Below are 15948 nucleotides of genomic sequence, written 5' to 3'. Positions count from 1 at the left end.
TCAATGTACGAGAGCATATACGCGAACATGAGGGACCGTTGATATTTTACGGTGGGTGTATAAATGGGTATAGTTTATAACGTATGTGCTTTTCCCCACTGTACTCCCAGAAATGTTTTGTTGACTTTTTGTTGGGCTCCATCCTATGATGTTTGTTATTCGGTCTGTTCCATGCACATGCACACTCTTCACAAACCTGTTAGAATGCCACATACGTGTTTACATGGCCATATCAGCAGCTTTCTCCAGAAGAAACCTAGCTGTGTTAAACCGCTTTCTCTTAATCCCTAAAACAGTGCAAGGAAATCAGCATTCTTGTTTACATGTCGTTTCGGAACGCCGCTTTCGGCAAAACCCCTGGAATAACCCGCTTTCTTAAGTGCATGTAAACATGGTGATTGATAAGGCCACACATTTTCTCATCAATCAAAGGCTTACTCACTTCTCTGTTATCATTCTCACTGACAGCTGAGCTGTTTCTCAAAAATGATGAATCTGGCGGGGGGGAAAAAACAACCAAATAATTAAAGAATATATAAATACTCCAAGGATCTCAGAGCCAAACTCACACACTATTACTTAAATTCTTAAAGATTGCTTATAAGAAATTTCCTTCATGCTTTGTTGATTGTATAATCTGAGCTAAATAAAAACAAGCAGGGGGTTTCTGCCAATAGTTTTTTCAATTGAAACAATTTCTTCTCAGTCTTTCAATATTAGTTACTCGTGCCATTAGGCTTGTATAACCAATTCATATGGGCTATTTATAATTACACATGTACTGTTGCTGAGAACAAATTACCTTTAAGAGCACCCGAGGAGCAGACAAACATATTATAGATAGGAGCATTACAGTCACATGAAATAACTCACCTGATCTGTCACCAAAGTATGGCTCGGGACGAAGTGGCGGTCTAAGAGGCAAAGGGCCCATAGTGTACGGCCCTGGAGGGGGTCTCCTGTATGGCAAACCTGGATCTGTGAGCGGGTGACCTTCCATAAGCATACAAACAGCCGGTTACACAGTGCATCTCAAAACACATTTTATGTGGGATCACATTACAAACAATGGTACAAAAATCTAAAATAAAATGTTAAAATAATTTAAAGGAATAGTTTATCCAAAAATGAATATTCTCTCATCATTTACACACCCTCATGCCATCCCAGATGTGTTTGACTTTCTTTCTTCTGCTGAACACAAACATTTTTAAAATAATATTTAAGCTCTGTATGGTCCATAAAACACAAGTGAATGGTGGCCAGAACTTTGAAGGTCCAAAAAGTAATCCATATGACTCCAGTGGTTAAATTAATATCTTCTGAAGCGATATGATAGGTGTGGGTGAGAAACAGATTAATATTTAAGACCTTGTTTACTATATATTCTATATAGTAGTATATAGTATATATGCGATATGCACAAAGAATGTGAATAGTCAAAAACAAAAGAAGAATGTGAAAGTGGAGATATATATTAAAAAAGGACTTAAATATTGATCCATTTCTCACCCAAACCTATCATATAGCTTCTGAAGATATGAATTTAACCACTGGATTCATTTGGATTACTTTTACGCTGCCTTTATGTGATTTTAGTACCTTCAAAGTTTTGGCCACCATTCACTTGCATTGTATGGACCTACAGAGCTGACATACTCTTCTAAAAATTTTAGTTTGTGTTCAGCAAAAGAAAGAAAGACATACACATCTGGGATGGCATGAGGGTGAGTATTTTTGGGTGAACTATCCCTTTAAATGTGAAATGTGTCATTTCTGTGCCACTAGCACCACAAAATGGAATTGCAAAAATTAGGATTTAAAAAAAAATAAAATTTTCAAACAGCCTTCCTGAACACTCCCCATCTGCCGTTGGTTGCCCAAACAGAACTTGAGCCAATGTTACTGTGGCGGGCTGTCCAGGACACAAACAAACAGAGCAATGTTTTGATAGCACAACAGTGCCACCGTTTTTACAGATTTCAGGGGAATCAGCCTACAAATGGTTTACTTATAGTTGTCTCTGCATATTAAGTTGGTATAGGAGAAAGTATTTTTACTTTATAAAAGCACAGAGGATGGAATGGGAATGATACACTGATATGGGCATGATGTTGATAATGTGGTTGATTCAAAAATACAGTGATGTCCTGTGCTATTCGCTATAACTAAGTACTGTGGTGAATATTTAGCCAACAGCCGCTGAACTGACAATGTTTGACCCAGCAGTGAGGAGCCGCAGAGGGCAGTGGAACAAAGCCTGACACACTGCAGCAAACACGCAGCAATGTCTAGAACAATGATGGCCTAGTTCTGTGACTCTTTAATGATCTGTCTGACTGAGCAAGCACTTTTCAGAGACCTCTGAATACATTTCAGCTGTGGTAACGTCTAAATATCTATGAGTCTCTAACTATCCTGTTGGCTAAATTACACAATCAATGCTTTGTATGAAAAAGCATGAATTAATAATCACAGTCTAGCCCCACTGGCTAAGGTTGAATACTACGACAGAATTTAAAGGGACCATAACCCACAATTCTGTAGTGTTGTTTTCCTGAATTCCAGTTAGTTAGTGTTTCTTAAAAAAAAAAAAAAAAAAAAAAAAAAAAAATCAGAATCAGAATTTAGTGTCACATGACTATTTTCCACCCTCTCCCTCTCTAACTCTAAAATCAAACAGGCTGTTTTTGCTACTGTACCTTTAAAGGAATAGTTCAAAAATGAAAATGTTTTCATTACTTACTCATCTTCATGCTGTTCCTAACTCGTTTGACTTACTTTTTTTCTGTGGAACACAAAAGGAGATAAGTAAATTTTTTGTCTCAGTCACCATTCACTTTCATTGCATCTTTTTTCCACACAATGAAAGGTAATGGTGACTGAGGCTGTGATTCTGCCTAACCCCTCCTTTTGTGTTCCACGGAAAACAGAAAGTCATACGGGTTTTGAACAACATGAAATTGAGTAAATAATGATTCATTTTTACTTTTGGGTGAACTATCCCTTTAAGAGCCTTTAAAGTGCACCTATTATGGTTTTTAAACATGCCTAATTTTGTTTTAAAGTCTCATACAATAGATTTACATGCATCCAAGGTCAAAAAAAACACTTTAATTTGCTCATAATTTAAATTGCAGCATTACCTTTTTTCCCAGTTTCAAAAACGACTCCTTCAATGATTCGTTCTAAAGGATTAATTCTAAACTCCTCCTTTCAGAGAGCCTATTCTGCTCCGACTGGTCAGATGTCCCAGTCTGTTGTGATTGGTCTACCGCTTACAGCGCGTGTCGGAAAGGAAATGCCCACTACCATATCCGAGTTTCAGCTTCGTCTGAATTACCTTACCAATTTGAGCCTGAGTCCGATAGTGATACATCAGAAAGAGAACCTAAATTAAAAACAAATGGAGACCTGGAGGGGCCTAAAATCAGAATTTCGCCTTTGCTTTTATTTAATTGCAAAATATGATTAGCCATCCAACATTTGATCTCCTCAAAACAGTCGCAAAGCACATCCAAAGGATAACTACTGTCAGTTTTAGCTGGTAGATAAAATTGTGTATCGTCAGCATGGCAGTGGTAGGAGATCTTATATTTCTTAAAAATGGCACCCAAGAGGAGCATATAAAGTGAAAAGAGAAGAGGGCCCAAAATGGACCCTTGTGGCACACCGCATAATAGGGGAACCGACGAAGAAGAAAACTTCCTAATGCTCACTGAGAAGGTTCTATCTTTGAGGTAAGAGGCCAACCACTGCAGGGCAACACCCTGAATATCCACCATCTTTTCCAACCGATGTAACAGAATACTATGCTCGATTGTATCGAATGCAGCACTTAAATCCAACAAGACAAACACCGCATATGAACCAGTATCGAGAACTCGCAACAGGTCATTGCTGACCTTCAACAGTGCGGTTTCCGTACTGTGCATTGATCTAAAACCTGACTGAAAAGTATCTAAAATATTGGACATACTGATATAAGAACTCAACTGACGATACACAACTCTCTCTAAGAGCTTTGAAATAAAAGGCAATTTGGAGATAGGTCTGAAATTGTTATGGATATATGGGTCAAGATGGGGTTTCTTAAGCAGAGGGTGAACCACAGCATGTTTAAAACTAGCAGGTACAACTCCATTTGCTAGAGAACTGTTAATAATGGCTGTTACAGCCAGGCTCAAGGTTACAAACACTTCCTTGAAAAGACGAGTTGAAATGACATCGGAGTCACAGCTGGAGCATTTAGCCTTTGAAACAATATCAGCTAGCTGAGCAGAGGTAACTGGATGAAAACAAGTTAGCGAATCTGTTGGTGAACAAATCAAAGGGGGATCATATGTTGATGGCTTAATGGAAGCCTTGATCTCCAAGACTTTATTATCAAAAATGTTTTTAAAGCTCTCACAGGTTTCCCTAGATGGAACAAGAGAAGGGGCTGGTAAGGGATTTAGCACTGAATCAATTGTCTTAAACAGCATTCTTGATCGGTTAGCATTTTCAGTGATGAGTTTGGAGAGGAATTTAGACTTAGCCTCTTTTACTGACTTTTGGTAACAAGTTAAGCATGCAGTTAAACATTCATACGAGACTTGAAGTTTGTCTCTTTTCCACTTTCTCTCTGCCTTACGACACTCTTGTCTAAAAGAGTGGGTGTTATCATTTAACCAAGGCTGAGCGTTGCCCTTTCCCTTAGCTTTCCTGGGCTTAAGGGGAGCAACAGAGTCTATAGAAATGGAGCAGGATTTAGTAAAAACCTCCACCATTTCTTCAGTGTTTAATATGTCAAAGAAGACAGCATCCACAAAGTTAGCTTGTGGAAAGTTGAATGAAACGAGAATAACTTATAGACTGAGAGCAAGTGGAGGTGGGAGAAACAGACAGATTCAAACAAAATTGGCAAATGGACTGAAATAACAGCATCAATCACTCTCAGATTTGTTACAGGAAAACCATGTGACATCACCAGATCCAATGTGTGCCCCAAATTAGGAGTAGGGCTAAAAACTAATTGTGACAGGTTTAAAGATTCAATGAGGCATAAAAACTCTTTCACCAAAGGTTTAGACGGACAGCAAAGGTGAATATTAAAGTCTCCTAAAATCAACAGTCTATCACAGCGAGACACAATATTAGAGAGGAACTCAGAGAACTGCTGAATGAAGTCCTTGTTAAATTTCGGAGGCCTGTAAACCAGTGCACATAATACAGGACCCCCTATGTCGATTCTCATTAACTGTACCTCAAAACTGGAATACACATCTGTATGTACATTTTTGTTTTCAAAATTGTTTTAAAAACAGTAGCAACACCCCCACCATGACCAGAAAGTCTTGGAGTGCTAAAAAAAAAAAAAAAAAAAGCACAATCCGGTGGAGAAAGTTCACCAAGAGATGATAATTCATCCAGTTTCAGCCATGTTTCAGTCACAAATAAAAAGTCAAGCGAATTCGAGATGTAAAAGTCATTTAAAATGAATGATTTGTTAGACAGTGACCTCGCATTTATCAAGGCCATCCTCACCATCAGCGGCTCAGCTTTTTCAGCATTTGGAGATGAAAACTTAATTGAACAGAGATTTAACGGATTTACAGACCGCAACACTGCGCCCGACTTTGTAGAGGAACGACGGGATGAAATTACTGAAATGTAATCGCTAACCAAGGAAGCGAACTGTGTGCCTTTACAGAAACTGCGCCGAGATCCTCTGTGGACATATTGAGGACGGCGTAGAATTTCCAAGGAAGCACACTGATTATATATGTCCATGGGAAGACGATATGAAGAGTGCAGATTATGCAAATCCAGAGATGAATAGAAGAGAGCCATAACTAGACAAATATATTATCCAAGAGCCGAAGCAGCAAGGTAGAGAGGGCTAAGAGCATTAATACAGATGTAACATACCAGAGCAGTGAGCAGAAGGGACTTCATCCTTTGTAACACTACCACAACTAGGTCTTTGTCTTTATGGTCTTAATGTCCTTAATGCCCATGTGTGCCAACACTCCCACAAACAAGCACGCAGCAGTACAGCTGCCAGCCGAGAGCAGTCGATCCCAGGCCACCACAAGTCCCGTCCATCCAAACACAAAGCAGCGAGTGCCGAGCCTCACCCGAAGTAAGCCGATGTTTTAGTGGATGAAAGGTAGGTAGGTAGGCAGGTAGGCAGGCGGCAGGTCATTCAGGCACTCCCCGAGACTAGCAGCTGAACATCCAGCCGAGAGCGGTCGATCCTAGGCCACCACGAGTCCATCCAAACACAAGCAAGCGAAAGCCGAACCTCACCCGAGGTAAGCTGGAGTTTTAGTGGATGAAAGGCAGGCAGGTAGTTCAGGCGCACACCGTGACTAGCAGCTGATCATCCAAATAGGGTTGCTCCGAAATATAATATAAATGCCGCGTGAAACTGAACAAAGACCAGACCTGAACTCATTTAAATGTTTAAAAGGATCAAGCCGGGGAACAGCGGCAGTCAGACACGCCAGCGTACGCTCCAACACTCAGGTTAGTACAGGAAGTAAGTCTGGAATTACTAACGACTCGTTTCAGGCGTTCAGAATCGGTTCTTTCTTTTGGGTGTCAATACCTCCATATTTCGTGTACTTTGATTTTTGAAACTTTGTAGACTTTTTTTACATCCACAAACAGCTATATTACACACTACATGAAAGGTAATATTTGAAAAACCATAATAGGTGCTCTTTAAAAAGTTCTGTGTAATCTGCTGAATGGCAGCCACTGCGATGAGAACATCACTGTACCTGTAGGGCCAGGAGGGCCCCTGTGATCCCTGTCCCAGGAGGGAGACAGTGAGCCACTATCAGAGTGTGGACCACTCCGCTCAAAGTCTGGCCTACCACTAGGGGGCTCTACCACACCTCGGGATGCTGATTAAACAGTGAGAGTGAATGAGGATGAAACAGGGGAGATAGAGTGGGCAAATAAAAATATTTGAGATAGAGGATAGAGACAAGAGGAAAAGGAGACAACAAAAAAAATGTTTTATGGAATTAATGAAACACAAACAGATCTATCTATATGCAACATTATCAACTATGTCATGGGAACTAAACAGTGGTCAAAATGACATGTGATACACATACAGACAATACTGCTAAAATGACACTTTACACATTCTCCACTCCAAAACTAAGATGCCAAACTAAAGATCACATCTATAGTGCTACCATCCAATGCAGAGAATAACTTCATACAACTTATGCAGCAAAAAGACTATGCCAAGCAAATACAGTGTATGGCTGAATTCACTAAGTAATGAAAGGAAGATTTAGGTGTCACCTCTGCCGCCAGGGCCCATGACAAACTGTGGTGAAAGTCGAAGGGGGCCATCCATTAGTGTTGGTGGGGACAGGAAGGCCCGTGTTTCTGAGGAAGGTCGGCCCAGAGGAGATGGTCCATATGGAGACCTCTCACCTGAGAGATTAAACGTATTTCTCAAGGTAAACACCATAAAAACACTGCACGCTGAATCTATCAGTGAGAAAGTGTTCACTTATGAAGATAAGCCAAAACAGGAAGTTTAGAGATTCTGACCTCTAAAAAGAGCCCTGCCCTCTCGTGCATACGGATCCTTTTCAAGTATCTCCAACCTAAACTGTGCATCAGTCAGCCTGCATATATAAATACAAAGACAAACTGAGAGATACAACAAAAAACTTCTCTGCAAAATCAAAGACTTTAATGCCATACACTGGTGAAAAGACTAAACCAAAGTAAGCTCCAAGTGATCCCACCTCTGACGGATATTGGCGTTTTCTCTCTTCACATCGGCTAGATCTCTATCCGCTGCTCTTGCAGCCAGCTAAAACACACAATTTAAAGTTACAAATATTCCAACCCTCCCTTGCTGTAAGCCACTGGCAATGGAACCTCAAGGAATATTGTGGGTTATTTTTTTACCCAAAGCTCATTGGTCGATTACCACAGTTGTGTGTAAACGAACGGGAAACACATTTACAGTAATTACACTTATAATGGAAGCTTTACTTTTTATGGAAAAACATACCCAGTTATCATGGGCCTTTTTCTCATGTGAAGTAATCTGGTAGTGGGTGGAAAAAACAAGAAATTACACTATATAATATAAATACGAAGACAAACATGTATTTTGCAGAGAGGTTAAAACAAATGTCTCAAATGCCTCACCTGATTCTTGTAAGCATGTGAAGTCCTCTCCAGTTCCTCCTCCAGGTCTTTGCCTCTTTGTCTATATAAACACAATGAAAGAGTCATATGTAAACTTCCTGTTTTGGTTCAACATACACAATGCATCACATTTCCTGGCCCTCTTAAACCTCATAAACCCCCAGCACTGATATTGATGATATATATTCTTTTCCCCCACCTTGAAAGGAGTTTTTAGGAAGCCACTGACTATGAAACAATCTTCATTTCAAAGCATATTTTGTTTTGGGGTGAATTTTGAGTGATTTCAGCAAGCTGTGGCATTCAATTAGGGACGTGCAAAACTATATGTTGACAAGGAGGAGGTCGGGGCCAAATCGGGCTAATCAGTCAAGGAGAGGGATACATGCAGCACGGATGCGGCAGTTCGAGAGAGAGAGAGCCACACGCAGCTGCCATGTGTGTGTGTTTATGTTTGTGTATTTTTGTTTAAGTTTTCATTAAATATTACTTTGACTGTTCAGCCGGTTCCCGCCTCCTCCTTGCCCATTTTAACCGTTACACTATAACAGCGCAAAAAAGACTAAACCTAAAGCATTTAAGTGACGGAACTTCTTGCAGAGGGATTTACCGTGCTGACTGTTATTTACCGTTAAGCACAGCAAGCTATCATCATGCAAAAAATGCTCTCTAAGAAGTTGCTTCTCTCAATTAATTTGAGAACTGCGTCTCCCATTAAAACCACCACTACTAACAATATTAATGTTAGTAGTCGACCCCACTAATTGACTACTCTGTTGTTAGATAACTATTCGATTATTGGCACATCCCTATGTTCAATATGCATTTTTTTCCTAGCTAAAACTGTTGTTATACAGTTTAGAGTGTCAGCTCCTGTTGTAGCTATTCACCATTTCTAATAAAAAAATGGGTATTTTTTTTTTTAATGTAATGTATTTCATTTAAACAACGCTTCATTTGTTAAATGCTTTAAACAACGATGTAATTCTGCTACAGTGGGTCTCCAAGTAAAAGGCCTTTCCTTTGATTTTATCATATACTGAACAATCCACATATAGAATCTGCTCAGTCGTGTCATGCTGCTCTCACCTGTAAGTGTTGAGCACCTCAGCAGCGAGACTGATCTTCTTTCCTGCCTTGTCCAGTTTCTCCTCTTTCTGCAAGCGTTCCTTCTCCTCCACCGTTAACATTCTGACCAGAATCCAAGAAATAATCAAATTATCAGTGCCATCCCAGTTCAATCAGTACAGTTTCAAATAAAAAGCTTCAAAGATGAGTCAGTGGAAGGGAGGATAGTGCAGTGGTTCAAACCTGTGCAGTTTAAGTTCATTCTCCTGGTACATCTCAGTCATGATCTGCAGTTTCTGCTGGAGTTTCTGGCTTTCACTGGAGAATCTGGCACTCTCTGACTCCAACATCTCCTTCTGCTCCTCAAGCTGTTGGATCCCCTCTGAAAGCACAGTCTCATTTAGATATTAAGAAACTCCTCCAGCTGTTTTTATAGATTTCTTACTGTAAATCAATGTAGAAGCAGAATATATGGGGTGTAGAAGCAAGTGAATGGGGTCCAAAACTTTGAAGCTCAAAAAAGCACACAAAAGGCAGCATAAAGGTAATCCATAAGACTTCAGTGGTTTAATCCATGTCTTCTGGGTGAGAACAGACCAAAATGTAACTCAATTTCCACTATAAACCTTTACATCAGCAGTCTCCTTGGCGATCATGATTTCAAACTTGATTACAAGTGTTATATGCACAAGCAAGGAGGCTATAAAAGCCATGGCCTCTAACCTCGGTTGCTAGTGCTTCTCTTAAGGCCAGGAGAGTGAGGTTTCCAAACTGCATAGCTATCACGCACAAGCTGGCTACCATTACACTCGCCCTCCTAAACCTCACTCCCATCCAGGTCATGGCACCAGTGTCATCGGTCCTACTCAACCTGCCCCAAGCGGGATTCGAACGGGCGATTCCCAGCAGGGGAGTCAGACGCGCTAGCAAGGAGGCTATAAAAGGCATGGCCTCTAGCCTCAGTCGCTAGTGCATTTCTTAAGGCCAGTAGAGTGAAGTTTACACACTGCACAGCTATCACGTACCAGCTGGCTACCGTTACACCAAGAGACTGTAAAGGCAAGATGTACAGTAAAAAATGTGTTAAATTTTGGTCAGTTCTAATCAAAAATCAGTTGGATAGCTTCAGAATACATGGATTAAATCACTGGAGTCATATGGATTTGTTTTATGCTGCCTTTATGTGTTTTTTGGAGCTTCAAAATGTTGGTCACCATTCACTTGCATTGTATGGACCTACAGTGCTGAGATATTCTTCTAAAAATCTTAATTTGTGTTCTGCAGAAGAAAGAAGGTCATACACATCTGGGATGGCATGAGGGTGAGTAAATAATGAGAATTTAAATTTTTAGGTGAACTATTCCTTTATGACAGCATTGTATGTATCATTGTATGTATACTGACATGCTAAAGTCAAACTCTATTGTTCAAAATAAGTCAGTTATGAGGTTCCATCTCTGTCAGGCTGCTGCCGTAGAAGGCAGTTTCCTATGTAGGCAGTAGACATTAAATGTAACAAAAGAATATCTTTTACAGTTTAGGGGGCCCATGCTGGTCTACCTTGAAGATCTTCTTTGGCTTTTATTTCATCAGTGAGTTTGGCGAATACTCTGTTCTTGTCGTCCTCCATATACTTCAAGTCTGCACTCATCTGTGACAAGAGGATAATTTGCTTGCATGACCTCAGAATCTGTAGTGCAACAGTCTGTTGTACAATACATAAAGTCTGTGATATTAAAAGGTAACTGTAGGAATACCTTGGCCGCTTCAATAAGTTTCTGTATTTTCTGCTTCTGATGGAAATCTGCAAGCACAAAATATCATTTTATGCGATGATATGTCAAGACCTGAAAACATATATAGATAAGACAAATAACAATATTCCAGACTGAACGTTCAACCTGAGCTGTCTCCATTCTCTGTTCCAGATGTGTTATTACTACAGTTAACGCTCTTCTCGTCCTCAGAATCCAAATCTCTCATCTTCAAAAGGCACTCTGTCAGAGACTGATACAGAAAGAGAGAAAGTTCAGTGTGCAGTTCAGGCACACTGGGTACTGATCCGTCAGGCCGATTAATAGGCAGATGTTTAGAATTTTTATATTTTCCACATTGGCCAACAGCAGTTCGTGCTTGTTAGCTCCCCTGGTGTCAGTTCCAAAATCTACAGATAACCTTGTCAAAGGACCATAAACATTTTCTATGAAAATATACTGTATATATTTTCTAAATAGTGAATTTTAAGTGAAATTTTTTGTACTTCTGATTTACTATCATTATCAAGTGTGTTATATCAGCCATTTGCCACCCTGTTCTGTAGATACTGACATCAGCCCCTGAAAAACTATATTGGTCAACTTATTAGTCTGGTGCAAATGTGTTTTTACATTGATGCGTTCATCTTTATTAGCACAGTCCTCCAGCATGCCAGCATGAGATCTTTCACACATCTTCATCTCCTCCTCTAACTCACTGAGACGCTCCCCCCAGCCCTCTGCCTCCTGCACCAGCTGTAGGAGTGAAGACCACACATGCAGTTATGGCAAATGTAAATTTAAGAAATACCCATCAAAAAAATGCATGGTTTTACCATGGTTAAGGGGTGTTGTTAAAGGCTCTTAAATGGCATAATATGGTACATGTATCAATAAAAACAACAGTAATATTACAAACCCAAATTCTCTGGCTCCGTCTCACATTCAGCCCTTGCATCCTCTCCAAACTATATACAAACACTCAATTTCTCTTGCATTCACTGCGAGCTCACCTGTTCTTTACTCTCCAGCAGCATTGCATGCTCTTCTTTGGCCACCTGCAGGTTCTTCTGCAGTCTCACTGTGTTGATCTCATGGATCTTCAGTGTTGTGTTGTCCTATGCACATCATTGACATACAGGTAACAGTGTAGCGTCCCAAATTATATAAAAAATTTATTTTTGGCAAGTTGTTCTGAGGAAAAATGTATCCAATATGCTTACACAATTCATACCTGTTCTAATTGTGATTTTCGTTCTTTAGCTTCTTCTTCCAAATTCCTTAAGGTCTGCTCCAACTCAGCAAGCTGAAAAACAGAGATATACAGAGTTTATTCTGATAGCTTGGTTGCAGAATTAAACAACCAGCTCAAGTGATCAGCCAAATAATGTCATTAAATATAAAAATCAGTCTGTAAAGGGTGACTATTTCCAATATGGGTGTATCAAGCAGGACAGATATATAGTATCTGTGGATCTGTGTGCATTACCTGATCCTCTTGCTGCTTTCTTGCTTTGTTTTGGTGTGACAGCTCTTCTTGTAGCCTTTCAATTTCCTTTTTCATTTGGGCATTTGATTGTTCAAGTTTCTGTGATGACTCCTAAAACAATGTGATTGGATAGAGTTTAGACTCCTAGTAAAGTGTTCAAGGAAGCACTGTTTTTAAACATTAGGACAGAGATTCTGCCTGTATTTGACAGGTGATTGATAGTTGAGATAGCGATAGAGTTGGATCTCAAATCTACAGTATGTGTATAATATATATATTTAACATTATTTATTAATGCTAGGAGTATAATAATTCTTTGACATTCAGGATAAAAGAATATATATATATATATATATATATATTAGTGCTGTCAATCGATTTAATTTTATAATCACGATTAATCACATAATATTTCATAGTTAATCGCAGATTTTGAAAATGCTGAAATTTGACTCTAAATATACCTCTTTTCCTATCAAAAATGCATTTATTTTCTTCTTAGGAAAGAAAACAAAACAATATGTAACAATATTATGCTTTATTAACATTTTCCAAACAAATCCTTCCACAGTATAAAGACAAAAATGCACTAAAATAGCACCAATTCAAGTAGCATTAAATGTTTCCCAAAGTTTAACTGGGAGTTTGACTAATTGAAAGAACTAGTCTCCCCACATAGGTTGCATTTTCATTGCAATGGGCATTAAATCTCTTAAACTTTCATCCTCCACAATTTTAATCAGCTAGCAGACTGTGGCTATCCGCTTTGTTACAGCAATCGTGAAGCCGTGTTCATGATTCGCGTCAGGGCATCAGCGACATCGTCAAGTGCCGCTTTGAACTCCACATGAAAAGCGCTTGCAGACAAAAAACTTCTCATCCTGCGTTTTGGTGATAGTTAAGACTTGATGTGCTTCTGTGGTAATTATAATGTGCTGAAAAATACTTGATTTCTGTCACAAGTTCCATCTAGGCTTGTTTTGTGCAACAAACAGCGTTAAGAGCTCCCCTCTCCATCACTTCTCTCTCATTCACTTCAACATCATTGTTCATTTCAGATGGGCTGGTTTGATTATTTCTGTAACTGCTGATCTCCTGGGATTTTCATGCACAACAGTGACTAGAGTTTATTCAGAATGGTGCCAAAAACAAAAAAACATCCAGTGAGCAGCAGTTCTGTGGACGGAAATGCCTTGTTGATGAGAGAGGTCAACAGAGAATGGCCAGACTGGTTCAAACTAATATTCCTTGCTTAAAGATGTTGCAGAACGTCTAAATGCAATCTCTATATGAAAGCAGACAGAAATATCTTCATAGATGGAAAACAATTCTAAAACGGTCCTGAATATCATATTATAACAATGGCAGACATGATTGAGAAACCTACATTTCAAGATTACAATGACCATCTTTACCTCTAAACTGTCTTTTTCCACTGCTCGAGCAGACATGCCATTGTTCTGCAGTGTGAATTCCAGTTTCTCATACTGTTTAGACAGAAATAAATATGGTTTAGAATGACTGATTTGGGAGTGTGCATTACAATACATGCATTTATGCATTATAAACATATAGAAAACATAACTCGGCCCCTCTTACCTTCTGCTTGACCTCACTGATTGTCTCCAGCACTTTGCACTTTTCATCAAGCAGTTCTGCCACTTTCTGTGCCATTTGCTTCTCTTTACCTGCAAACCAACCAGAGAACAGTTAGGATCAGTTAACAGGAGATAGCAGGGATCAGCTCAAAGCAAGAGAGATATCAAAGGTCCACTAATCTATCTTGAAAAGCACTGGGGAAACACACTTACTTGCATATAGTCTGCTTTTGATCTGCAGAACAAAACAGACAAACCTGATAAGTACTTGCAGAAGTTCCTTAATCAGTAATGCATGAAATTGTGCATGGCTGTTTTATCATTCTTGAGCAGAAACGTATGCCTTACAGACTGAATGAACCTGCAGCTGAACAGAAGCAGAGTGAATAAACCTAAAAATACAGTGAAAACCACAGCTTCCCATGGCAGTCCATATAAGTCTGGGCCAGGCCGGATGTCATCAGGAAGTGCTGACACAACCTAAGACACAAAGAAATACATTTTCAAAATAAGGTTTATCTCAAAAATGGGAAGCAAATTATCCAGACATGTTGAAAATTAAAGTCAAATCAGCGTCACAGCTGTCATGCTGTTTAGTGTTTTTTAAAGCTCTCTCTTAGATACAAATTCTGGATGCTTTACTGGCAAGGGCTGGCAAGTGTTAAGCAGCATCTTTACGAACCCCTAAAACTACTGTAAAAGGTGATATACAAAGTCAATAAACCTCACTGACTTTTTAAATTCTGTCTACTAACAACTATAAACAAAATGCAAATACTAGTATTCCAAAAGGCTCTGAAAGTACTATAAATCTAAAGCTACACATAACAATAACTGACCAAAACCAATGTCACTGAAAGATCCAGTGATGCTTACCAGCCATAAACTGGTACCTTCAGCTAGTTAAAAGCGCCCTAAAAGTCATTATAGAGCTATAGATCTAATGCTGCAAAATGTAACCAAACAAATCAATGTAAGAAATGAGAAACATGTACCTGATGCATCAATGCTAACTAGCCATATGCTGGTAAATAAAGCCAGTAAAGGGTGCTAAAGCCATAACACGAGTAATTAAACACCAGTAAATAATAATAAGTCTACAGTGATGACTGATATAAAAAAAAGATGTTCCACCTGCTGACAGCTGCCACACATTCACTGTTTCATAATACACACATACACAGACAGTGCCACATACGTCTCTGATTTTCTCTACGGCGAGTGTGTAGTAAATCTTCGCCGCTCCTCTCATGTCAGTCACTTTCGTGACGACCGACTCGGCCATGAAGTCGTCTGCCATAGTTTTACTCAAAATAGTCGGTTTGAAACAAAGTTATTCAGTACTATATAAATTTAATTGTTGTTATGCCATGGTGCCAAATGCTGCCTCAACACGTCTTGCTTATGAGCACTGCGCTGAGAGGAAGCGCGCACTCTTGTGTTTTAGGGGGGATTTGCGAGTAATGCAATCTTGTGTCGCGAAACATAAAACCAAACACCAGTGAAATGTGTTCTTTAATGTTTTGGGGTATATTATAATATGTACTTTGCTCATATGAAAAGTAAAAAATGTATTTTTCTTTGATAACTGTCAAAATATACAAAGTAACACCCCTACTTGGGTTTGGGTTTCTTCCAAACGTCACCAATTGCAGAATGCCACAATAGCTCAGTTGACTTTTAAAGTCACAGCCGCACAGAGGAATTACTCATTGAGTGTTAAAGAGCATTTGTCATGAAGAGGTTATGAAACGTACACGTACAGTTTAAAATGTGGATATGTATGGGTTTCATTAGTGGGTGATCCTAAGCAATTCTTAGGATCCACGAAGAATTTGTCTGCATTAATATTCATATCTTTATTTCT

General features: G+C 39.3%; 1 protein-coding gene across 3 annotated transcripts in view; it reads right to left on the bottom strand.

Moving 5' to 3' along the window:
* The window catches only part of ctage5 (CTAGE family, member 5), a 35345-nt gene that overhangs the window by 11745 nt on the left and 7652 nt on the right, over positions 1–15948 (bottom strand). For 2 of the 3 annotated variants that reach the window (XM_051723063.1, XM_051723062.1), the window contains 21 exons: positions 14430–14561; positions 14295–14316; positions 14083–14171; positions 13899–13970; positions 12484–12594; positions 12229–12300; positions 12008–12112; positions 11628–11750; positions 11142–11247; positions 10998–11044; positions 10801–10891; positions 9484–9622; positions 9262–9363; positions 8173–8233; positions 8033–8068; positions 7761–7828; positions 7561–7637; positions 7306–7440; positions 6768–6893; positions 874–993; positions 443–495 (listed from right to left, as the gene is read on the bottom strand). In XM_051723063.1, the coding sequence (XP_051579023.1) occupies positions 443–495; positions 874–993; positions 6768–6893; positions 7306–7440; positions 7561–7637; positions 7761–7828; positions 8033–8068; positions 8173–8233; positions 9262–9363; positions 9484–9622; positions 10801–10891; positions 10998–11044; positions 11142–11247; positions 11628–11750; positions 12008–12112; positions 12229–12300; positions 12484–12594; positions 13899–13970; positions 14083–14171; positions 14295–14316; positions 14430–14561 (1887 nt within the window). Of the gene's footprint in view, positions 1–442; positions 496–873; positions 994–6767; positions 6894–7305; positions 7441–7560; positions 7638–7760; positions 7829–8032; positions 8069–8172; positions 8234–9261; positions 9364–9483; positions 9623–10800; positions 10892–10997; positions 11045–11141; positions 11248–11627; positions 11751–12007; positions 12113–12228; positions 12301–12483; positions 12595–13898; positions 13971–14082; positions 14172–14294; positions 14317–14429; positions 14562–15279; positions 15483–15948 lie in introns of those variants that run through there. The other variant, XM_051723064.1, reaches the window with a different exon arrangement.

Source organism: Myxocyprinus asiaticus, chromosome 17, assembly GCF_019703515.2.
Source record: "Myxocyprinus asiaticus isolate MX2 ecotype Aquarium Trade chromosome 17, UBuf_Myxa_2, whole genome shotgun sequence".
Taxonomy (NCBI): domain Eukaryota; kingdom Metazoa; phylum Chordata; class Actinopteri; order Cypriniformes; family Catostomidae; genus Myxocyprinus; species Myxocyprinus asiaticus.
Note: the sequence above shows the minus strand (reverse complement) of the source record. Positions and strands in the feature narration are given on the sequence as shown.